This window comes from Harpegnathos saltator, unplaced genomic scaffold, assembly GCF_003227715.2.
Source record: "Harpegnathos saltator strain DR-91 unplaced genomic scaffold, Hsal_v8.6 scaffold26, whole genome shotgun sequence".
Taxonomy (NCBI): Eukaryota; Metazoa; Arthropoda; class Insecta; order Hymenoptera; family Formicidae; genus Harpegnathos; species Harpegnathos saltator.
The window spans coordinates 231571-256153 of NW_020230050.1; the positions used below are offsets into that span (position 1 = coordinate 231571).

The following is a 24583-nucleotide window of genomic DNA, read 5'->3' on the forward strand; positions in this document are numbered from 1 at the left end:
GCTTCAATTCTTACGAAGACGTCGAAAAATGGGTCTCTGGCTGGATAGCCTCCAAAGATGAGTCATTCTTTCGCCGCGGAATTCGCTTGCTGACCAAGAGATGGGAAAACGTCATCGCTAACGATGGACAATATTTTGATCGATGTACTTTTTCACTTTGTTTCTTAAACAAAGCCATACGTTTTGCGAAAAAACGGACGGTACTTCCCGACTGACCTGATAATTCAGCCACCTGATAAACACACGGCTGGCGTGCGTCGACGGGCCGTTCACCTGGTGCGATCGCGGAGGTTGAGCCGTGAGCGCCGCGAGATAATCGCCAGGAATTAGCGAGGCCAAGCGCGCGAGAAGGCGCGGGAGAACCGAAAGAAACGCGCAGAGGCTCCGCGGAGGACCTCCGACCACGTCGCGATCGATCGGCCCGCGGTCAGGTTCGTTAAGGATCGCCTTCCGAGGCCGGATCGCCCATTCGCGCGATTGCTGAAAACTTAATAACTTCGCAGCTCGCTCGCGCCGCCGCCGGCGCGACGGCCGTAACAAGACGAGAGCGCCTTTCGACGAATTTACGCGAGAGACGGGCGCGGGGCTGGATCCCGCTTGCACGTAATTATATGTAACATGAGTAATAAGCCGCGTCCTCCTCCCGCCCCCCCCCCTCCCTTTCCTTCTGCCCCGTCTCCCGCTCGCTCGCTCGCTTTTAGCGAAACCGACGGTGCAATCGTGCCGAGGGAGGAAGAAAGAAACACGTTTCTCTCCGTCGGATCATTTTCTCCTCGTGAGACATAGAGAGAGGGGGGAGGAGAGATCACTCGCACGTACAACGTTTCGCTCGTGACTTCCCCGGCTGCGACGCGTAGGCGCCTATATGTCACGTTAGCCCCGAGTAAATTTAGCTAAACAAGGCGAAAGAGCTCTCTCTCTCTCTCTCTCTCTCTCTCTCTCTCCGTCTCTCTCCGTCTCCCGCCCGGCCGCGGCAGCCCTCCGATACACGGCACGTAAGGTGGACGACGAGATGCGGAGACAAAGACGCGTACTAGTAAGCTACTTTTAACGCGCGTAAAAATAAAACGGTGATACAAAGCGGCCGATTCCGGTGTGATTAAGCACTCGGAGTGGTCGCCTTCGCGGCTCTTTCGCGTGAAATCGACGAGGCTCTCCCCTCCCTCCCCCCCTATCCCTCTGTCTCTCAGGAGAAAAAACGAACCGACGGGGAAGAGGTGCTCGCTCGCTCGCTCGCTCCTTCCTTCCTTCCTTCCTTCCTTCCTTCTTTCCTTCCTCGGCGAAGTTGCATCGGCGCTCTCGCGAATCGAAGGACTAATCGCTAATCGCATTACCGGGGCGCGGGGATAATTGCGTTATCAATTTATTAGCGGCGCAGCGGGCGCGTTATAGATGCCCCGCGCGCGCGCGAGTTCCGAGATACGCGGGTAATCAATTGCGAAAATAAAAGGCGGATGCGCCGATTAATCAGGCAACGAGAGAGTTGTAGGAACCTCGCGCGCGCGCGCGCGCGCGAATAGAAGATAGCGAGAGAGCGAATGGGGAGCGAGGAGGAGAGCAGGCGGCGGGCGGGGAGGGGGAGGGGCGATATTGTACGAGCGCGAAGACGAGTAATGCTCGAGGTATGGGAGGAGGCGGAGGTACGATCGCGGAGATAGCATCGAAGGTACATACGCATTTTAAAGGAAGGACTATCTGTAACCGGTATTTATGAATTGACGTTATGAACAAGGATTATCAATCACGCGGATACGAACACGCGCGTGCGCGCGCGCGCTCGCATTGGCCGATCGCACGTGTGCGCGGCGCGGCCCGCTCGCCGTTGCTTCTCGAATTTCTCGCCTCGCGATTGCGAAGCGATTCAGGCTGCTGAGGCTCCAGGAGGAGGGCTAGGGGAGACCTCGCGATCCCGGCCTCTCGAGGACATCCGATGAGCCTCGCGGCGGAAGAAGCGGGCCGCTCCGTGCGTGCCAGGTAACTTGCGACGGCGCACAGTGGGGCCAGGTGACATTTTTTGGTTGAAAATTCTCTAGAGACCTGAATTTCCAACCGATCGTCGACAGCAGTGGATGAGGTTGATCCTGAAGAAATCCCAAAGAGGATCTGTCTAGCCGAAATTTCGAACAAATTATCGATTCATGGGTTCATGGGTTTAGGGTTTGTCTGAGAAGTTTATCGTTTAAAGTACAGTGTCTTGGGTTCGACCTCAATGGGTTCGAGCCTATGGATACTAAATGCGAGACCCCAGAAACTAAAAATCACCTTTTGGAAAACTCAGAATTTCAAAGCTCATCATTTCAGCCCACATTAAGAATTAAGCCATATGGACCCAATAAGTTTAAACATAGAGAACATTGAACAATCCTAATGGTAAATCGACCTGATGGTCGATGAGCCCAAAGCTTATAAACCTCAGCTCATAAGCCATCATACAGAGGTAGAAAGTAATCACCGTCGACATTAGCATGACCCACTGTGCATCGCTATTAGATAGAAATAAGTGTCGAATAATGAGTATTTCACAAGTTTCTCGCGTTTAATTTTTCCTCTTTTGGGACTAGTAATTCGAGAAAAAATTTTCTTTCTTAATTTTGGCAAGACAGATCTCTTTGGAATTTCTTCAGAATCAACCTCATCCATTGGTGTCGATGATCGGTTGGAAATTCAGGTTTCTAGAGAATTTTGAACCAATGAATGTCATCTAGCTCCACTGTACGGCGGCGCAATCGCGTAAGGTTAAAGACTTTAAAGAGACGCGACACGGACGAACGAAAAGTGGGGCGAAACAGGGCGAGATGTGCCTCGAAGACTTCGCCTGCTGAGCAAGCGAGCGAAATTCAAGGCCGCTCGAAATTTTCGTCCCGCCGTCGACCTCGAACTTGCATTCAACGCTAATTTTGCGCGCTGATATGCGTCTGTCTCGATTCTGTTTAATCACCCCTTCCCCTCAACAGAGCTGGTAGAAAACATGTTTAAAGTAAATGGAACAAAATATCATATTTTTGGTTTAAAACTGTTTTTTGTATTTTAAACAAACGCGAGAAAACATGTTTAAAACACACATGTATTTGATTTTTAGTGCAATTTGAATATTTGACTTTTGATGTGCAGTTGGTGGTTTAATAAAAAATCTTTTTTTCTTAATCATTTCATTTAAATAAATTATAAAAAATATATATATAAGATGTGGATTATTAAATAAATATTTATAATATATGTATATGTGTATGCAATAATTATTTTTTTCAATAAAATTAATAGAACCTAATTTTTTAATAATAAAAATAATAACTTTGATCAATTAAAAAAATAATAAATTATTGAAATAGAATGAACTAATTAAAATAGTGATAAATTTTAATAATTAAAATTTTTTAATAATAAAAATATAACAATAATTGTGCTCAATTAAAAAGATAATAAATTATTAAAATAAAATAAACTGATTAAAATAATGAGAAATGTTAATAATAAAAATGTTTTAATAATAAAAATAACATTTCTTTCGCAACGATGTATACATTTAATAATTTTACGTCAAAAATTTATATTAAACACCTAACAAGAAAAACACATATCGAATGTTCAAACATGTTTTAAAACTTTTGTTTTAAACAAAAAGTTTAAAACACACCAACTGTGCCTCGCGAGAACCCGCAAGTGGCAAATTGTACGTTTTCCGCCATTCGCAGGCGCTGAGTGGAACTTGCTTTTCCGTATGAATAAAATCTCCGTCGATTCTGCAGGATCTATAGACGTTTGGCAATCCAGATTGAAAGTAGGATTAAAATTTCGGTATTCCAATGTTCCTTTCGACGTTAGTTTAACAACGCTCTAAAGCCTACATCAATCTATTTCGATTTCGTTGAGTCTACAGCCTGGCCTAGAGGCATTCTTGAGAACCTACAAGTGGCAAAGTTGTCCGTTTTCCATCATTTAGAGAACGACCGAGGTGGGTCTTCGCGGTTCCGACATAAGTGAAATCTCCATTGATCCCTCAAAATCTACAGATGCTAGCTGCTTGAGGTCGGAAATAGGACCAACATTTCAACCTCGACATCGATTTGACGCTAATTTAATACTCTGAAGCCTACATCAATCTACTCTGGTTCTATTTAACTTACAGCTTCGCCGAGAGTCTCTCTTAAGAACCCACAAGTGGCCAAATTGTGCGTGTTCTATCATTTGGAGCAGGATCGAGTAAGATACACTGTGCTTTCTACATCAATTGAGTCTCCTTCTTAGTCCTTCGGAGTCCATAAATATCGGGCAACTTAGATCGAAAATGAAAACAACCGGGCAAATTATTTATAAATATGATAATGACTATCTATCCATCAAGAGTCAGGTGATCGCGCCCAACACATCCAGCGGCTGGAATGACGAATTCATTTCGGTTACAAGCGAATATCAGCCAGGAATGCAATGCGAAAGACACGACGAAGAGACTTCGCGAGAGAATACAGCCGAGAGAAGGAGTAAGCGGCAGACTTTCGCTTTCTTACTTGCAGCAGCAAGAGGAAGATAACCCACTGGTAGTACTTATGCTGCTTGAACAGCGGGCTGGGTGTGTGGCCGTGCGCCCCCTCACCCTTGCTGTTGGACACTCCGGGATACGGCACGGCCTGGCCGAGGCTCATGTTGAAGGCGGTCACCATGCTGTACGTGGTGTGAAGCCAGCAGAAGGTCTCCAACACGACCTTGTCGACGGAGCCGGTGGCTTCGCAATGTATGGGTGAGCCGGAGATGCTCTTGCAGGCGAGGGTGAGGCAGCCGGCCAACAGCACTGCCACGGTCGCGCGATAATGCAGCCGAAATATCATGGAGTCCTCGATGATTCGATGCACCTTGAAGAGCGATCGAATCGAGCCGAACAGGTCAACCATCTTGAGCATCAGCGGCATGTTACGTCGTAGGTCGGACGCCTGGACCGCAGGTCAAAGTCCTTTCGCTCCTTGATGTCTGGTCGTGAGTCTCGCTTCTTCTACTTCTCGTGGTTCTCGAAGAAGACCCGTCGAGATCTTCCGGTAGAGCTCATATGCGCGGTATAAGTAGATTCGGCTGTTTTCTCGGCCCTTTTGGTGTCCCAAATATTTCCAGCTGAAGGAACATATCGAGCGAAAAGTTATTCGACTCTTGACGATTCGTCTCGATCTTCTAGTTTTTCGAGTGTTTTCAAGTGGAGGAATGTATCGAGTCGAAAAATTAATCGATTCTCGACGGTTTCGCGCCGAGCTTTTTATTTCTTAAATGTCTTTTCAGCTGACGAAATATGTTGAGCACGAAAATACTTTGGTTCTTGATGATTCGTCTCGATATCGATTTTCTGGTTTCTGGAATGTCTTCAAGTGGAAGAATATATCGAGAGGAAAAATAAATCGATTCTTGACGATTTCGTGTCGATGTCGATTTCTTATTTCTTAAATGTCTTTCCAGCTGAAGGAAATGTCGAGCATAAAAATATTTTAATTCTTGACGATTCGTCTCGATATCGATTTTCCGATTTCTCAGGTGTCTTCGAGTGAAAGAATGTATCGAGAGGGAGAATAAATCGATTCTTGACAATTTCGTGTGGATGTCGATTTTTTATTTCTTAAGTGTCTTTCCAGCTGAAGAAATATGTCGAGCGAAAAAATATTTTGGTTCTTGACGATTCGTCTCGATATCGATTTTTTGATTTCTCGAGTGTCTTCAAGTGGAGGAATATATCGAGAGGAAGAATAAATATCGATTCTTGACGATTTCGATGTCGATGTCGATTTTTTATCTCTTAAGTGTCTTTTCAGCCGAAGGAATATGTCGAGCAAAAGAATATTTTAATTCTTGATGATTCGTCTGGATATCGATTTTCTGGCTTCTCGGGTGTCTTCAAGTGGAGGAATATATCGAGAGAGGAAGAATAAATCGATTCTTGACAATTTCGTGTCGATGTCGATTTTTTATTTCTGTCTTTCCAGCTGAAGGAATCTGTCGAGCGAAAAAGTATTTTGGTTCTTGACAATTCGCATCGATTTCCTGGTTTCTCAGTTGTTTTCATATACCGAATGAACAAATATAACTTTCTGATAATTTCGCCGCGATATCGATATTTTGATCTCTCAGATACTTTCCGCTGGTGGAATATATCGAGTAAAAAGATCGTCTGATTCTTACTGACTTTGTCCTCAACTTCGACTAAATCATTCGATTCCCAATCCTTTGGTTTCTCAGTTCCTCAGCTGGTGTTGAGTGAATTCTTACGGAAAATTCATGTCCACTTTTCTACCAATCGATTCACTCATTATTTCCGGGAGAACCCCATCTCCCTGCTGCCGCACGCAAGATTAATATTCGCGCTACCAGCCGCGAATTCGGACATCCATTGGAAAGAGAACCCGAGTCGAGATGCTCGCGTTTCAGAGTATCGGCAAAGGGTGCGAGCGCGACTGCAAGGGTGGTCGGTCCGCGTGTCACGTGTGACTGCCCTCTTCTTCGTGGCGTCGGCGAATTTTGAGGTCAGCTCGGGGAGGGCGCGTGTCGCGTGCATTTTGCACTCGGTATCACACAACGCGTCACTCTCCTCACTCTTCAACACGCTTCTCAGCCTCGCTCTCTTTACCCCCTCCCCGCGTTATCCTCCTCAGCGCGCGCGCTCGTGGTGACGCTTTACTCCCTCCCCGCTTACCTCGCAGAGAGTACCTCGATTTAGCCTGTCCTTTGCGGTCTTATCGCCGGCCGCGCGCGCATTTTGCATCTTGATTGGCCGGGCTGGCGGCGGGAAAAATTGCCCTCTAACTCGACGCGACTTGTCGCACGGCCGCGCCTCGTCACATTCTTACGGCTTTCGGTCCATAAAGAGATACTTTATGCGCGATAATTGCAGAGTCCTCCTCCGTCGTGGTAGCGCGCGTTACACGTCCGCGAAAAGCGCTCCCTCATCGCCGGCCACTTTTCGCCGGGAAACGGTCATTTGCATATTTCTTCGCCGCCGCCGTGTCGTGTCCGTTCGTTTCCACTTGCCGTTCCTCCTCCTCCTCTTCTCTCCTCTCCCGCGCCACTTGCATCAGCGATTAACACAAATCTCCCCGACACGGTCTTTCGTCTTCGCCCGTACGTTCCTCTCGTGAGCGCGCGCGCGCACGCGCGTGACGCGACGTCTCTCGACCGACGGTCCCGGTCGGAAGGAACGGTCGCGAGTGCGGGAAATTCAAGACGATGAGGACGGAGTCGGGTAGGAAACAGAGCGCGCGTGAGGCTCGGATGCGGCCTGTCAGAAGACCGAGCGGACTTGAGGGGCATCCCTTGACCTCGATGCTAAACACATAACTTATATTATCTTGCGGGCGTCTGCACTGCGCGTCGGGTCAGCGGTGCGTCGCGATTGACAAGGCACGTCCGTCACGATTATCGTCGGGCCGTCGCGCACTGCCGTCTCCCGGGAGATTTCGTTGTTCCAAAAGTCTCGACAAATCTCAAATCTCAATGAATCTTCAAGTATTTCTTTTTTTTCTTTAACGTTCATCAGTGAATTTGTAACAAATTATACGAGCTCGATTTTCAATTAGACATTCGAGAAATTGTTTGTCTAATCAAAAATAAACATTTCAACCGAATGATGAACGATCTTCCATGACTACTTCCATGACTGACTATTTCGAGAGATTTTTCATGGTTGAACAGACTGTCGCAGAAAAATGCTTTTCCAACGTGAAAAGTCAAAATGGCGGACCAAGATGGCGGACGCAAAAGATCAAAATTTGATAAATTTGCAAGAAAAGCGGAGGTTTTTGGGTTCGCTGAGAACTAATATGCCCTTCTTTTATTCTTTTTTCCTTTTTCCTGCGCATTAATTGTTTATTACCTTTTTGCAAAATAAGAAATGGAAAAAGCTAAAGAGAAAACTATTGTTTCTGTCCTAATTTTTTTTTTTGTAGATTGGATTCCCACTGTCAGAAATTGGAAAACAAACTTTTTCAAATAATTTGTCTAAGCGATCATTGTTCAAAAAAATTTGAAAAATAATATTTGTGTATTCTTTTTTCATGTTTTAACCCATATTCTCTTTTCCACACTTACGAGATTCATAGAATTCATAGCATTCATTTAAGCATGGGCATTAATGTTTTATCGGTCTATCAATCTCACTTGCCGTATTGATAAATCGTTCTCTTTTTACAGTTTTCTGCAGTATACTATTTTATCCTCAATCAGCTTATAATTTAAACAGATATGTCGTCAAATAACAAAACAGTACAATTTCGACAATTTATTGAAAAATATAATTGTTTCTCCTAAATGCATATTCGTTCTCAGCGACCCCAAAAACCCCCGTATACACATTCTTTGCAAATTTATCTAATTTTGATACTTTGTGTCCGCCATTTTGATTTTTCACGTTGGAAAAGCATTTTCCTGCGACAGTCTGTTCAGCCTTAGAAAATCTCCCGAAATCATGGGAAGTTGTTCATCATTTGGTTGAAATTTTCACTTTTGATTAGACAAACAATTTCTCGAATGTCTAATCGAAAATCGAGCTCATGTAATTTGTTACAAATTCACTGATGAACGTTTAAACAAAAATAGTTGAAGATTCATTGAGATTTGAGATTTGTACAGACTTTCGAAACAACGTACCTCCCGGGGGACCAGTGTGCGTCGGCGGCTCGGCGGCCGGCGAGTTTTCCAATTTTTCCGGCTTCAGCCGAAACCGACGGCGAAAGCTGCTTTGCTCTCGCGAGAATCCCGGAAAAGCCGCGCGCGCACTTTTTCTCTCGGAAGATATCATCATTTCATTGTTATTACCGAAATAATAATAATAATGACATACACACACACACACACACATACACACATTATCACGAGAGTGCTGGAAATTATGCATTCTTCTTTCGGTAAGCCGCGGACGTATTGCACGTTCGCAAAGGAGCGAACATTTAAATAATTTATACGCTCGCGCGGCGAGGCGGACTAAATTATCCGCGAACGTCACGTCGCGTAATCCCGTAAGGATGACGCTTTCTTTCGTTTTTTCTTTTTTTAATCTGAAATACAGCCGTGGATAATAAATACATATTTATATCATCCGGGTAAAAACAAGTTAGCCTGTCGGGTTAGACTTGATCTGCATGATCAGCTGGCGCAATTTTATCCAGATAACAGCGAACACCGCTCGTTGCGCGGCATGACGCGACATTTGCATTATCCCCGCGATCGAAAATACACTTATGACGATGCGATGAAATTCACCGCGCCGTCGTCTCAGTCAGGTCAGGTCAGGTTAGGTTAGGTCAGGTTTAGTTAAAATTCGTTTTCTTTTTAAACACATGTGTTTTTCATTTGGGTGTTTAATATAAATTTTGGACACAGAATTATTGCAGGTATAAATTAATCTTCTCACGAAATATCTATTTTTCATATTCTTGCACATTACACACGCAAAAGAAAATAATTATTGGGTGTACATGTATATACTATATATATATATATGTATTATATCTGTTTACTTAGTCCTTATGTTCTCTTCGGGTCATACAGACCCGAAGAGAAATTTCTGCGTTTCATTTAATTTATAAAAAAATTTTTTTATATCTAATTGTTGTAGTCCGTATTTTATCTTCATGTATGCTCCGCTTAGGAAAAACTCACAAAAACAAGTGGAATACAGAATACTAACAATTAGATATAAAAAATATAAGACGCGTAAGGGTAAATTGCCTTGCGGATCATGCAGAGCCGAGCAGAACGTAGAGCAGAGCGTAAGGGTTAATAATTCGTACCTTGTATATATATTTCATAATTTAATTTCACAATTTAATAAATGAAGTGATTTAAAAGAATTTTTCTTATATTGAACCACCGCTGTGGCTCCAAGCCACATTGAAAGTCAAATGTTGCGAAACTGTATTAAAAATCAAATGCATGTAAAATGTGTTTTCCGTGTCTAAAACGTGTCTCTTGCGTTTGCTTAAAACATGTTTAACAAGAAAACTGTTTTAAGCAAAAAGGAAACATCTTTTCGTTTAAAACGCGTCTTTTTTTGCCAACTCTGCTCCGACGAGGCCGTCAGCAGCGGAGAACCTGGAAGGCGATCCAAAGACAGGCCAGGATGAGATATTCGCGCTCTAATTAGGAGCCGAGATCGACCCGCCGCGATGGGATGTTCATTAAGTCGTCGGCTTCTTTGAGCGAGACTTTGAGCCGGGAGATGATCAGCCGCGAGAGATCGCGCCGGAAAGTGGACGTTCGCGTGGACGTCCCGCGATTAAAATCACTCGTCGCGGAAAATTGGCACTTTTCTTCGCCGAGGGCAGACGTCTAAGTGGGCGGTCGCCTCTGCCGAAGAGAGCGCCACGCTCGGAAACTTTCACCGACTTCTTCCCGCGGACTTGTTCCTCGCGCAGAGAGACGCTTTCGAGCCGAACGACGAGCGAAGAAGCGACTTCCCGCGGCCGGAATTTGTGAAAAACGCTGCTGCACCGTCGCGACTGAACTCGGGGACACCAGAAACTTGCGAAATGATGCATCGCGCTGGTCGTCGCACAATATCTCGTGACGTTCACTTTCTGATGGAAATTTTTGTTCTCGAAGAAAAAAGGCATTTTCATCAAGTTTCATATTAGACGTACGAATGAATGATTTAGCTTTTTCAGCTAAATTCAAGGTTTACTTTAAAAGAAAGTAGAACAAATTTGTCAATCGAAGTAATCGCCGTTGTTTTCTATAACTTTAGGCCGTCTTTCAGGCAGCTGATGAATTCCATGTCGGAAAAACGTTGTGTCTTTGGACACGATAAAGTCGTCAAGCCATTTTTCGGGTCTCATCCACTGATTTTCTTTGCCACTATACGGGTGTTTTCGTTTTAATTCTTGACTCAAACGGATTAATTGATGTTGGTCCGCGGTAATTGTTTCATTCGGTTTTAATAGCTCATAATAAATCACGCCCTTCATATCCCACCAAATGCAGAGCAGAACTTCTTTCCGAAGTGTTTTGGCTTTGCGGCCGATGTTGATGGTTCGCCAGGATTTACCCGAGTTTCTGCGTTTTTTTTGGGTTGTTACAGAGTATCCACTTCTCATCGGCCGTAACAATTTTCCACAAGAGAGACTTTCTACGCTGCTTAATGACAAGGGAAAGACACACTGCCACTCGTTGATTTTTGTTGGCTTCAGTAAGTCCATGCGGAACCCATTTTCCTTCTTGCTGAATCTTCCCCATCTCGTGTAAGCGTTTGGAAATACTTTGTTGCGTTACTCCTAACTGCTCTGCAAGCTCTTTTTGCGCCTGTGTTGAATTCTCAACGAGCAGTTGCTCCAAATCATTGTTGCCGCACTTCCGACAGTCTCCAGGACGTTCTTTGTCACTCAGACTCAGAAATCGCCGCTTTTAAACCGTCTAAATCAAAATGCACACACATCGTACGATACAACATCCTCGGAACAAATCGATTCGCGTGCTCTTGCAGCACTTTTTCCTTGTTGGAATTCGTAAAGAATGTCGGATATGCACCTTATCTGTCGCCATTTTTGACTGTACTGAACTGAATAATTTTCGAGGTTATGTTGAGCTTTTCACCATACTAAGTGTAATTTTTAATAGCTGCGTATCAATACTACATAACCGTAAAAGAGCGGGAGCAAATTTGATTATTTGAAACTTAACTTCTTAGCCGCTTGAAAAAGTTTGGGTCATTCATTTGTACATCTAATACATCATTTAAAAATCTAGGCAGGAGTTCCCAACGGGGGAGGGGGGGGGGCAAAACAGCATTCTTGGGAGTGCGAGGAAAAGTGATTGTAATTAATAACGATTAAGATGAGTTCTAGAATTAAGATGAATCCGGCATTTTTACCACGAAATTAAAAAGAATATTAAAATTTTATATTTTTTATTATTATAAAATTATATATTTTACATTATTGAGAAAATTGAATATCTTTTTTGACTTAATAACTTCTTACCTTACAACCCTAACAACTAATTTTTACCATAAAACATACGAATAACTTCCTTTCGCAGGGGGTGCGAAGGTTCATTAATAAACTTTTGCGAAATACAAGAAAGGTTGGGAAACCCTGATCTAGGGTCTCGAAAAGGCGGGATAAAACATAGTAAAAATTCCTCTTTCGACAAACTTCCGTCGGATAAGCAAACGCTGGCAATTCGATACACACGTTTCCGAAATGTCGGGCAAAGTATTAGATGCACATTTCTCCGCGAGAGCTCCGCTCGCGCGCGGGAAGGGTGGCGCGAAAAGCGCGAGCGGGGCCGCTCGCCTCGACCAGAGTCGGTAATCCACTTCGGCAGCCCCTTAACAAGCGCGGGCGACGGCGACAGGCGCGAGGACAAGGAAACGGGGGAGGAACTGGTTGTCCGGCGAGCGAACGGGCGGAATTGGCTCAACGTTAATTATAGAAAAGGGATTACACACATCTCTCCCGGAGAAAGGATGTACACCGGCGGGGTTCACGCGCCCGCTAAAGCGCACCGTTTGCTTGGAGATGCCGGACGAAAAAAAAAAAAAACACACGCTGAGACCGCGAAGGGAGAGGCGAAGCCGCGGGCTCCAGGGGGATACGCGCGGGCCGCCTGTCGGCGCGGGCCGCGGTTTATTTTGAGACATCAATGCGAGTAGCATGAAAGAAACGCGCGGCGGCACAAGGAAAATACTATGGATCGCTATTTCAGGTGCGCGGCGGCGCGCCATTAACCCAGCCCGCCCAAATTTTCTATTAACGATCGCGCGCGTCGCCGACGAGAGAGAGAGAGAGAGAGAGAGAGAGAGAGAGAGAGAGAGAGAGAGAGAGAGGCGCCCCTCGACCGAGCGAAGTCGCGTGGGGCCATGCGAGTCCCGTTGCTTGCGAGCAAATTTGATGTTGTCGTCGACCGAGGTCAAGAAAGAAAGAAACGAACGAGCACGTGTAACTTTGGGTTATCAGGAGACTGCAGAAGAACTGTTTTGGGTGGCCGCGCGCGATGGCGGCCGCGACGCCTGCCGCGTCGTGCGCCCGTGGATCAGACGAGACTGAAGGGAAAAGTCCTCTGGCACCTTGCCGAGTTGTTAATCAAGGAATATCCGTGCGAACGATTCTGCGCAGCAGCTTTCTCTGATTAACAACTCAGAATGTCGCGTGTGTTTCTTCTCTCGCGAGGTAATACGAAACTACACCCGAGACGAATGCGGTCGTCGAAGTGGCGTCCTTCGTGATGGCTCCAACCGTGGGGTGCAATATTGATCGCAACTACATCGGTGGAGGTGTCGCAATGAAGGAGTTAACGACGTAATGACGTTTCATCGATCATCGCGGCGCTGCGACGCGCGGTTTTGCGGACGAGCGGAATCTGCCCGGGCTCCGAAACAAACGGCGCTGGTGCGACGGGCTTTTCCGAGTGAGCGGAAATGTCCCCGAAGTCGCAGAAAACGGTCTTCGCCAAGGCTGAGAGCGGCGAGCAGACGACGCCAGCGTTTTTCATCGAGCGCGTCGCGTCGAGGCGCGACTGCACGTGGCACCAGCCTTCAATGACGAACTTTAACGCATTGTTACCGCTTAGGGTTTCTCTCTTGGCAATGGACTAGATGCACAAGTCTTTGCGATTGATATGTAGGTAGGTGGGTAGGTGGGTAGGTAGGTAGGTTGGGGCCAAGCTGAGCCGACGTACCGAACGATTAGGAACGGTCGCGGGTAGAAGGCGCTTATGAGCGGCGCAGTGCTACTAAAAGCACCGATATGTTTTACGAGCCGCACGGAAACCGCGTGTTTAAACCGGGCAAAGACGGCCAGGTCTTCTGGCTGTTTTATTCGTCTAATCAACGATACGCCGCTCGAGCAGCCGGCGGCAACTCAAGTGTCTCGGACGCGATATCCAGCGCATCACACGAGCCCCCCGAGTAGAAAAATGAATAAGGCTCTGGTAAGGGCTTGATTATTTTTCCCTAACAGTAATCGAGCCCTAGTAGGGATAGAAAGACAAGGGCTCTACAAGATGTGTAAGAAATGATTTAACGGTTCCTTGTAAGGCAGTATCAATAGAACCTTTTACGGAGGAAATATTTTTATTATTACCCGAGTAAAAATATACGTTCTTTTCATTTCTTTTCAAGAAATTTAGACTGCAATTTCTTTATTTCTTTATCACCTTGTTAGTGTACAACAAGAATTTTTTGTTTTAAAAATGTAGTATACTTTATACGATAAAATGTAGCATTCTTTACACATAAAAATCCTGCTACTGTTTTTTTTATTAAAGTTTTTTTATTAAAGTCTGCTGCATTTCAAAACGAAAGAAATACTAGGTAAAATTCTTGGAAAGGACTAATGAATATAGCAACTAATGAAATTAATAAAATTTGTTTTTAATTGCGGTATAATTAAAAAATCTTCAAAAGAATCAAATAGAGCGTACCTACTAAAATAATACTAAACTATGATAATTTTATTACACGTTTCAGATTTTATTAATTTTCTATAACATAACTTGATTTTGTATAAAGCATCCTTAAAAGATTCTTCCAAGGCCCACATCAGTTTTCTATGTTAAAGTTATTTCGTAAAATCTAAGGCATCCCTAAAAAATTCTCCTAAGGCCTTTTTCAGTTTTCCCTGTAAAAGCCTATTATTTTATAAAACTTAAGGTATTCCTAATAAATTCATCTCGAGGCCTGATATGAGGTAATAATGAGGCGTCCCTTTTCAGGGCATCCTATTTGCAACCTTATCGGGACCTTATGCTTCATGAGGATGACCCTAATAATTTTTTACTCGGACCGTCGAATATGGGAAAAAGAAACGCGCCCTCTCTTCCCCCGCTGAGATTTCGAGAACGCTGATGGGGAGGGAAAGAAGTGGACGAAAAGTGGACGAAAAAAACGGAACATGCCGTTCCGTTTCCGTAAAGGAATCTGTCGAGATTTAGAAAGTAGGACAATTTCTGAAAGGTCGTAATACCGAACAGCGAAATCTGAGGCGCGATCTCAAAAGATATTGAGGACTTGAATAAGTTCTCGCTGTTTTTTTCGTGAAAATGAATGCTTTATTTTAAAAAATTAATAAAGAACGTGTCATTGAAAATATTGTCCATCGCTAGCCACTACTTTCTCCCATCTTCCTGGCAGCATACGAATACTATATCGAAAGAACGACTCATCTTTTGAGGTTATCCACGAATCGACCCCTTTTTTGGCATCTTCATAAGAATGAAAGTGCTGCTCAGCCAGGCTATGAGTCATCGATCAGAACAAGTGGTAATCGGAAGGAGCAATGTCCGGTGAATACGATGGGTGGGGTAGTAAACTTTCCATTTGAGCGTTTCCAAGTAGGTTTTGACTGATTTTGCAACATGTGGCCGAGCGTTGTCATGCTGCAAAATTACTTTGTCGTGTCTCTCCTCGTATTGCGGCCATTTTTCCTTCAATGCTCGGCTCAAACGCATCAATTGTAGTCGATGGCGATCTCCCGTGATGGTTTCGTTGGGTTTGAGAAGCTCATAATATACTACACCCAGCTGATCCCACCAAATACAGAGCATGAGCTTGGAATCATGGATATTCGGCTTTGCCGTCGATGTTGATGCATGACCGAGCTTACCCCACGATTTTCTACGCTTCGGATTATCGTAGTGTATCCACTTTCCATCGCCAGTCACGATACGATGCAAAAACCCTTTCCTTTTCTGCCGTTGGAGCAGCTGTTCACACGGCGAAAAAACGCCGTTCGACGTCTCTCGGCTTCAATTCGTACGGCACCCAATTTCCTTGCTTTTGAATCATTCCCAATGCTTTTAAACGTTTGGCAACTGTTGTGTGATCAACTCCTAATGATTCTGTAAGTTCATTTTGCGTCTGACATGAGTCTTCATCGAGTAATGCTTCCAATTCTTCGTCTTCAAACTTTTTCGGTGCGCCGGAGCGTTCTTTATCTTCAACATCAAAATCATTATTTTTAAAGCGTCTAAACCAATCTCTGCATGTTGTTTCCGACAAAGCATGGTCGTCGTAAGTCTCCACAAGAATTCTATGTGCTTCAGCTGCAGATTTTTTTTTTTGAAAAATGTAATGCAGTAAAATTCCCCGTAAATACTCTTTTTTTGGCACGAAATTCGACATGTTTAACGCTATGAAAAAATATGTTGTTTACGCTTCGGCGGAATAACATATACTGTCACTTCGAGCCTAATTGTGAAGCGATGAAGTTGGCTGTAGTATTGCCCGATGCAAAAAGGCTAAGATAACACCATCTGTCGGGAAACAGCGAGAACTTATTCAAGTCCCCAATACAATTTTACTGAAATATTGAAATTTTCTTATATGTAGAGTGAAGCATTTATATAACGTTAATGACAAATATCTCATAAAATTTGCATCTTGTGAAAAAATGTTTCAGAGAAGATTCGTCTGATAGCAAGGGGGACACAAGATGGCGCTGTCAGTTTTACTGTAGATAGCGCTATTGTAGGTCAAGCGAAGGTCGACTTTATTTCTTTTAATGGAAATCCCCATTTTGCATTGTTTTATATGAAAGTAGAGATCAAAACAGATACTTTTTATTTGAAGCATTTTTTTTGTAAAACGCAAATTTTTCGAGATAGTCGGCTGGCTTAATATCTGCTTATTTGAATACGGCGTGCTCAAATATACTCGAGTGAGTAGATATTACGAGACATCTTTGTACGTGTTATTTTTTGAAGTTTTCCTCCTTGGAATACAAATGTACGCGGGGAGAAATATCGTGCTACTTCTGAGGAAAATAATTACCCAGTTTACTTTACTCTTCTTAAGTAATGCAATTGTTACTTTAAGAGAGAAAAGTAAATTTCCAAAGCTTTCTTGATAATGATCCCAAGATGTATTTGTCAGAAACTTTGGAAAGCTCGTTAACAAGAAGAGAGTTTATTTTCTTTCCGAGAATATTATCATTTTCTTCTAATTATTATTTTTATTTTTATTTCTCCTTAAATTTTTTATCACCCTTATTTGTTTAATCTATTTTTCTAATTATTACTTTATATTATTCTTTAAATTACTGTTCTTTTCAAAAATACTACGAAACTTATATAAAGAGTTAACCTCATATAAACTTTATTTATGTTCTAGTATAAGAAAAGCGAACCGAATTTTTGTTCTAATTTAATACTATTTTATGCTCATGATGAAACTTGTGATAGATTTGTGAATATACAGGGCGTTTAAAAGACATGGAGGAAAGGTCCTGATAAACATGAGCTAAAAAATTAATATTATCGGAGTTAGGAACAGTTATTTGTTTTAATTCAAGCGACTTAGTTGCTTCTGATTTTGTCTTCTGTCATGTAATTTTTCTATATTAATTATCGGTAAAGAGTGCCATACTTCAAAGCAATCTCTAAAAAAGTTTCTTCGTTCATGCTCGGGATGTAAATAAATATGAATTTTCTTCTCATTTATCCGCACGCTTCAAACAACTTTTAATCGCACATTCTCGCGAACAACTGCAGAAAGCCATTAAAAATTTTTTCACAGGACGATAAGAACGACATCTTTATTACTCCAATAAAGTAAACGGCAGAAGTGCATTTCGCGCGCGGGTGAGTCACTCGCTTCAATTAAAACAAATAATCGTTCGTAACTCTGACAACATTCATTTTTCGACCCTTTTCCCCCATTTTGTGAGTAATATCTGCTCTTAAATAACAGATCCTTTTTAATCCTTGAACACCAAGATGTGTTTTTTACTTTCCATTACTGATTTTTACTCACAATTTGTTTATTATTTTTTTGATTGTACATAAACCATAAATATTTATGAACATTATGAATGTCCTAGCGGGGCACCGCTGTGTACAGTTAAGAAATACCATCGGCTGAATTTTCAGCCATCCTAGTATCTAAGGGTTGAACATCCCGTATAAGTTTCTGAAAAATACACTTGAAACATTGCTGGAAGATGCAACGTATATTTTTCTTCTCGGCGAGATTACATTCCGAGATATCGCCTCGGTGTTCGCGATATTATCGCTGTTTGAGGAAAACCATCCCCACTTTCTAAAATCCCCCCTCTCGGGAGGGGGGATCTCCATCTCCATACTCGTCCTCGCGAATCGCGAGAAGCGCGGTCGACCGATTACCTGCAGAAACAGCATGAAGCACACCCACTGATAATAGCGGTACTCCTTTCTCTCGGAGTCAGGGTACGACTTGCTGTTGTCGACTCCGGGGAACGGCACCTCGAAGCCCTCGCGCTTCCGGTAAGCCGCGGTGATGGTGTAGGTGCTGTGTATCCAGCAGTACGTGTTGAGCACGTCCTCGGGCAGGTCCTTGCTGTGAATGCAGTCGATCGGGTTGCCGACGTACTGGCGCGTGGTGACGATCAGCGAGAAGCTGATCAGCAGGATCACCGTGAGACTGTAGTGCAGCCGGAAGACTGCGCTGTCGGTGTGGATGTGCGAGATTTTAATGAGGCTCTTGAGGCCGCGGAATATGTCCAGCATCTTGCACCGTGCCGAACGGCACCGGCACGGGCGCGCGGGGGGTAGCCTGGGCTGCCCTCGGCTGACGCCGTCCTGGAGTATGTCCTGCGGACGCGCTTCCTCGCTCGCAGGACCCTACATCTTCCGTCGGGTCTGTCCTCCCGGCGAGCTTCCGCTCGGCTCAGCTCGTCGCGCGCTCCCGGAAGCACCCATGGATGACGTTCGCCGCGCGATGAACGGAGAAGGAGAGAGAAGGGGAGGAGGAGAAGAAGAGAATCGTCTCGCTCGCTTCCTCCCCCCGTTTTCCTTTATCACACTTGGGCCACTTCCGCTAAACCACCCCGAGTCCGTCGCCCCCGCCCCCGCCGGGGGGCGCAGGCTCTCTCCTTTGAACTTTCACCGCTAGCGTCTGCACTCGAACGGCTCAGCTCCGGCCTTCGTCCTTGGCATTCGAGTGTCCTCGCGCTCTTCCTCTTCCTTCGGCAAAGATAATGGTGGAGCGGCTCAGACGCCGTCCTCCCCCGCTCCCTCTCCCTCGCTCTCTCTCTCTCTCTCTCTTTCGCTTTCTCTCTCTCTCTCTCTCTCTCTCTCTCCCTCTTTCTCTCGTCCCCTCGGCCGATTCTTTCAATCGCACGCGACCGCCGCCGATGAGATCGTCCTTGAGCACTCGTCCGCCGTCATTGCACCCTCGCTCTCACTCGCGCTCCTCCTCGCGGAGGACCCCGTCGCGAGGATCTCTCTCGTCGGTCGGTCGGCCGCTCGCGTGACATCGCCGCGCGTCCTCGGCGACGCGGGCGGCCCCGTCGGATTCGCGCACCCCCGCCGGTCGTTGGTGGTCCGCTGATGCTCGGCCCGACGAAAGAAACGTTTCAGAACAGCATGGCCGGCGTGCCGCGCCTCGACGCTCTGGAAAGGGAGGATTCGTTCGTCTCGTCTCGTCGTCGCGGTCTCTCGAAGGCGCGCCTCAGACGACGAGACATCGCGGCCGCGTTCTCGCGAGTTTGTGCACGCTCTTCGCCCGAGGGTCCTTCGCAGGCGCGTCGGGGAGCTTCCCAAATTCCGCGCGCGGCGGGATATTCTCGGAAGCCGCGGCCGCCAAAGAGCCGCGGCCGAAAATCTTTACGATCTTTACGACGCGAGCGCGCTCTTCCCGGCCAGCTTCGCATATTTTGCTTCTCTCGTCTCACGTTTGATGTCCCAATCAAGTCGTGGCCATTGCCTCTCCCCCCTTCCCCCTGCCGCCGACCCCTTTTCCCGCTCGTTGCTGTCTTTCTTTTCTTTCTTTCTTTCTTTCTTTCTTTCTTTTCGGAGTGCCGGGCAAAGAGAGCGCGGAAGTGATTAGTCTGACCGAGACACCGACGGATCCGTCCGCGAGGTCTCGGAAGCGCTGGCTTCCGAAAACGAGGCGGACGAAAAATGGACGACGACAATTTCGGGGAAAGCGCACGAAAATATCCGCGAGCGGCGCGTCTCCGCGTCGACCGCGGCCGGAAGTCCAATTAACCGTCGATCGCGACGGGGAACGAGCGCGCGTCGTCGGGCGGAGGCAATCGGCGACGGAAACTCTGCAAGTTCCTCTTTTATTATCGTTTTTTTTGTCGTTTTTTTTGCATCAAATTTGCGGCGAATTTATCGCGAGAGGCAGTCGGTATGATTGAAAGTTTGGTGGTTTTTTGAAATATGTGTTGGATTAAATCGCTCGTTAAATCTGCGCCGAGAAATTTACATTCTATAATAATGTGAGCTTTTTGTTTAATTCAGAAAAAAGAGCTGCAGAAAGAGTAGTGGCAAAATGTTACCCACGGATTCTCATATTACACGACACGTCGTCTCAAGTAAATTTCGGCATAACAGGATTCTTAAAATTTGTGTATTGTAATTGTTTATTTGTTCTCACGTTTGCGAAGCAAATTTATTATATTACACCCAAAAAAGAGTAATTTCAGAACAAATGGAATCATATAAATTTTAGAGAATTTTACTCTTATATATTTTACTCTTATATATGGCCTCAAGAGGATTCCTCTAAGATTAAGAGGAAAATATTATAAACACATTATTCTTAAAGTTAGAGGGATTATAAGTTATATGTATAATGCAAATCTTACTGATTTTAATATAAGTTTCCTCTTATACACAGATTGTTTAATCTCTTTTTAAGAGGATTATCATTTATCCTTACTGTACTTTATTCTTACTAGTTATACTAGTTAATTTGAAAAAATTATTATTATGTACAGCGAAAAGTAATATATATATATATATATATATATATGGATGTACTTCTGGTTCCAGTTCTACAATAAATAGGCGCGAATGAAACAAGATCATCATAACAAACAAATTTCCAATCAGTTTTGTTATAGACTTCATAGCTACAAAGATGTTCATCATAACCAATTGTATGAAACATAGTTAAAAGAAAGTATATATTATTCAACTTGTTGCTATAGATTATAAACTGTATTTGACCAAATATGGATAAATTGTTTTCATTATATATACTACAGCAACACACATATCTTTTTTCAAATGCTTTTTCCGAATATTCTGAGCCATGAACATATGGTTATTTTTTCGTTCATGTCTGGAGCATGACTGGACAAAAGAAGCCAACATTCAAATCAACATATCCCCCTCTTCACATGAGAGGAAAATTAATTTATATGAGAGGAAATCCTCTTGAAAAATAAGAGGAAAACAGTTGGAATAATATCCAAAACATAAATTTTAAATAAATGCTTCATTTTAATCGCTTTATCGAAAGAGGAATCCTTGTTTTGTAAGAGGCTTCGCTTAGAATATGAGATTATGAGAAAAATCACTTTACAAATAGAATATTTTTTTTGGGTGTTGAATTACCCGTGAAGGTCTCTCTCTCTCTCTCTCTCTCCCTCTCTCTCTCTCTCTCTCACGTCAATAAATTTATATAAAATAATCCAAATTATTCCTCGTTACATTGCGACAAATTTGCCAACAGTTACTCATTGCCTCAGACTCTCGCAGACCGCGTGAGACATTGCTTCGAGCAAGTTCCGATAATCTCTTCTCCCTCCGCATCCCCCTCACTCATCGTTCCGTGTGAAAAATAGCGCCGATACGAGACGCGATTTCTCCTCTCTCCGGCTCGAGTGGAAAAGTTATCGTCGAATTTGCACACAGCTGCCTCGGGAACGAGAAAAAAGAAAAGAAAAAGAAAGAAACAGGCGAGGCATTCCCCGCGCGGGATACCCCTGCTCGTGGAGATTTCCCCCTTCTCCTCGGGAGGGAGGGGGGAGATTACCGCAAATAAACCGGCAAATAACACGACGAGCGCGATTCGATCGGATCGCACACGGCGAGGAAAATCCGATTACGCGGTCCGCCGTTAATAATCCTGGCCGGCGATTTCGCGCTGCCGCGTCGCGCGCTTGTTTCCGATTAATTTCAAGATCAAATACGAGGCCCCCCTCTCTCTCTCTCTCTCTCTCTCTCTCTCTCAAAGTCGCCGCGCGAATCCAGATTCCGCGGCTCGAGCTCGCTCGTGAACCCGGCGAAATGGTCGCGCGCGATCGCCGCTAAACTTGGAAACTGCACTTCGCGCTCGCGGAATTTAAGTAATTCGCTCGTCGGCGGGAGAGCGAGCGAACGAGCGAGAGGGAGGGAGGGAGGGACGGGGGAGAGAGAGATATTGTTGTGCGCACTCGAGAAACGGCCGCTCCAATGCTTCTTTATCGGGGTTGCGAAAGTACAAGGGTCCCCTTTGACTCGGCAAAGTTGCCGAGGCTCGGTTGGGCCCGTGCCAAGGCAGGATGCGCTCTCGCTGTAACCATTTTCGAGTTGAAATGTTTTCGGGAAAATAAAACATTTTACACTTGTTTCCGCACCCGTCCATCCGTCCGCCGCTCGCTCGCTCGCTCGCTCGCATGGACATCTCTCGACGGTGTTTTAACGCGGCAGCTGCGGACATGGAGATGTGAAACGTCGGGCGTGCCAAAATTATCAAATACTTCAAAACATAGGAAAACTACCCACGCGCGGCAGAAGACATTAATGAAGCTCTTCGAAGCTAAATGTGGATTCTAAATATTCCCCGACGAACCTTCTCTCTCTCTCTCTCTCTCTCTCTCTCTCTCTCTCTCTCTCTCTCTCTCTCTCTCTCTCTCTTTGTCTCTCTCTCTCTCGCGCACGCGCGCGCTCTCTTTCCTCCTCGCCGAGCGGGACCGGCCGAAGATTTATGAAGATTGGAGGCTATCACGCTTTATTAATTTTTACGCAGACCTGCCCGTCCCGACGTTTATTATCCTACAGAATTTGCGCTCGCTCCAACGGAGTTGGGAGACCCCTTTATGTCTTCGTTCCGCCTATGATTTATTTAGCAACGAAAGTCCCACTCGCGGCGCCTCGGGATGGCGGAAAATACGTAATTTGCCACTTTCTGAGAGGACCGCTCGACAAAACCGTACGTTAAAGACAATCCAAATAGATTGATGCGGATTTTCATTAAAATATTAAACCAACGTTGAGCCTTTCCGCTGCCACTTTCAACCTGAACTGTCCAACACCCGCAGATTCCGGAGGAGGACTTAATTTGAGCAGAAACGAAAACGTCTCGCCACTGTTTGAAATCTCTCTCGACAAAGCCGCGCGGGTTAATCCTTTATATCTCGAACTAATTCACCAAGACCTTATGAAACTTTGGATGTAATTAAATTTTGGCATATTATAAACATGAGCAATGGGAAAAGAAAATTTTACAACAACGTTTGAATCTTAAGGTGATAAAGTAAATCGGGATAAATGGGCACAGAGGATAGATGGTTAATTGCTATAATTTTGTTGATATATGCTAGGCGTCAGCGCTGATTGGTCAGTTGTGAGTTGGATGTGCCACGAGTAGGCGTGTCTCTTGCTGATGCGCAAAAACGCTGTTATTGTGAGGAAATAAATGTTTTATGTTTCTGTTAACCTCCAAAATATTTCACACGTCGGAAAAATACCTTGCGAATACGGTTTATTTTGAGTTACAACATTAAACCTGGGCTTAAACGATTAAAAAAATGTATTTACGTACTTAACCTCAAAATTCGTCATCAAGACTACATTTCACGCGGTATATCTTTACGCGAACTCTCCAAACGGGATAGATGGTTCATTTTTATCAGGGTTAGATGAGTAGCTTACTCAGCGAGAAATAGCAAGCAATGGACATCGGTTCGACGTTTTCTAGGTGCTTTAGACGTATAAAAGACATCGATCCGATATCTATTCGATCATTTTTATCATTTTTTTCCCTGGGTATCCAACATTAAAAACTTCAATACGTTTTAAACAGCTTCTTATTTCGTTTAAAGATGCCGAATAGATCTCTTTCTCTTTTCTCTCTTTAATAAACAATGTTTTCCCGTAGAGCCTTTTTCTGTGTTGCCACTTTTCAACCTTCTTTCCAACATTGTCCTTGGTTTCTGTAAGAAACTTGTGGAAATGTTTTATTTTATTAATAATTAATGAAAGGATTAATAAAAAGGTTAATAATTAGTAAAAGGATGTAAAATACTAAAAAGATAAATAAAGATGAACAAATTTCCACATTATTATAAGCATGCCCAACTATCCCTTCACATATCTATCCCTTACAGAATATTTTTAATATTTCGTTATTATTGGCGTCTTATGAATTTCCTTTTTCACAAAAATTCTTCTGTACCTTAAACATTATCCTCTACTGAGTGTGTTAATATGTTGTTGATCGTTTATCGCAATAATACAGACGTGTTATTTCCTATTAACCCTTTAAGGCACGTATTTTTCAGAAAATGCGAATCACATAAAAATTTATATACGAGGGTTTCTGGGGTCACTGATTACGAATCCGTTATCAGATTTTCAAAATTCAAGATGGCGGATTCAAGATGGCGACTACAAATATGAAAAATCGCGATAACTCGATCCACAAGTTTGGAAGTTTATCTTTGGATTTCGACCTTGGATTCACAATACAGTAAATAAAATGATAGAGAAAAAATGATTAGAGTACAATATCAGCCGATCATATAGGGATTCTATGATTCGCGATTTTAAAAACGACATTCACAATTTCTACTTCAAAGTCGTCATTTCTCACCTCAGATTTATAGTCAAAAACCTGAAAAACTAACCGGAAGACAATGTCAGGTAAATATAG

The 24583-nt window shown here is 44.1% G+C and overlaps 1 protein-coding gene across 4 annotated transcripts in view; it reads right to left on the minus strand.

Moving 5' to 3' along the window:
* Positions 1-24583, minus strand: part of shakB (Innexin family member shaking B) — a 53530-nt gene that overhangs the window by 16281 nt on the left and 12666 nt on the right. For 2 of the 4 annotated variants that reach the window (XM_025299303.1, XM_025299304.1), the window contains one exon: positions 18079-19326. In XM_025299303.1, coding sequence (XP_025155088.1) covers positions 18079-18441 — 363 coding nt within the window. In that variant the 5' untranslated portion in view covers positions 18442-19326. Of the gene's footprint in view, positions 1-4505; positions 5304-18078; positions 20287-24583 lie in introns of those variants that run through there. The other 2 variants (XM_011143313.3, XM_025299302.1) reach the window with 2 other exon arrangements.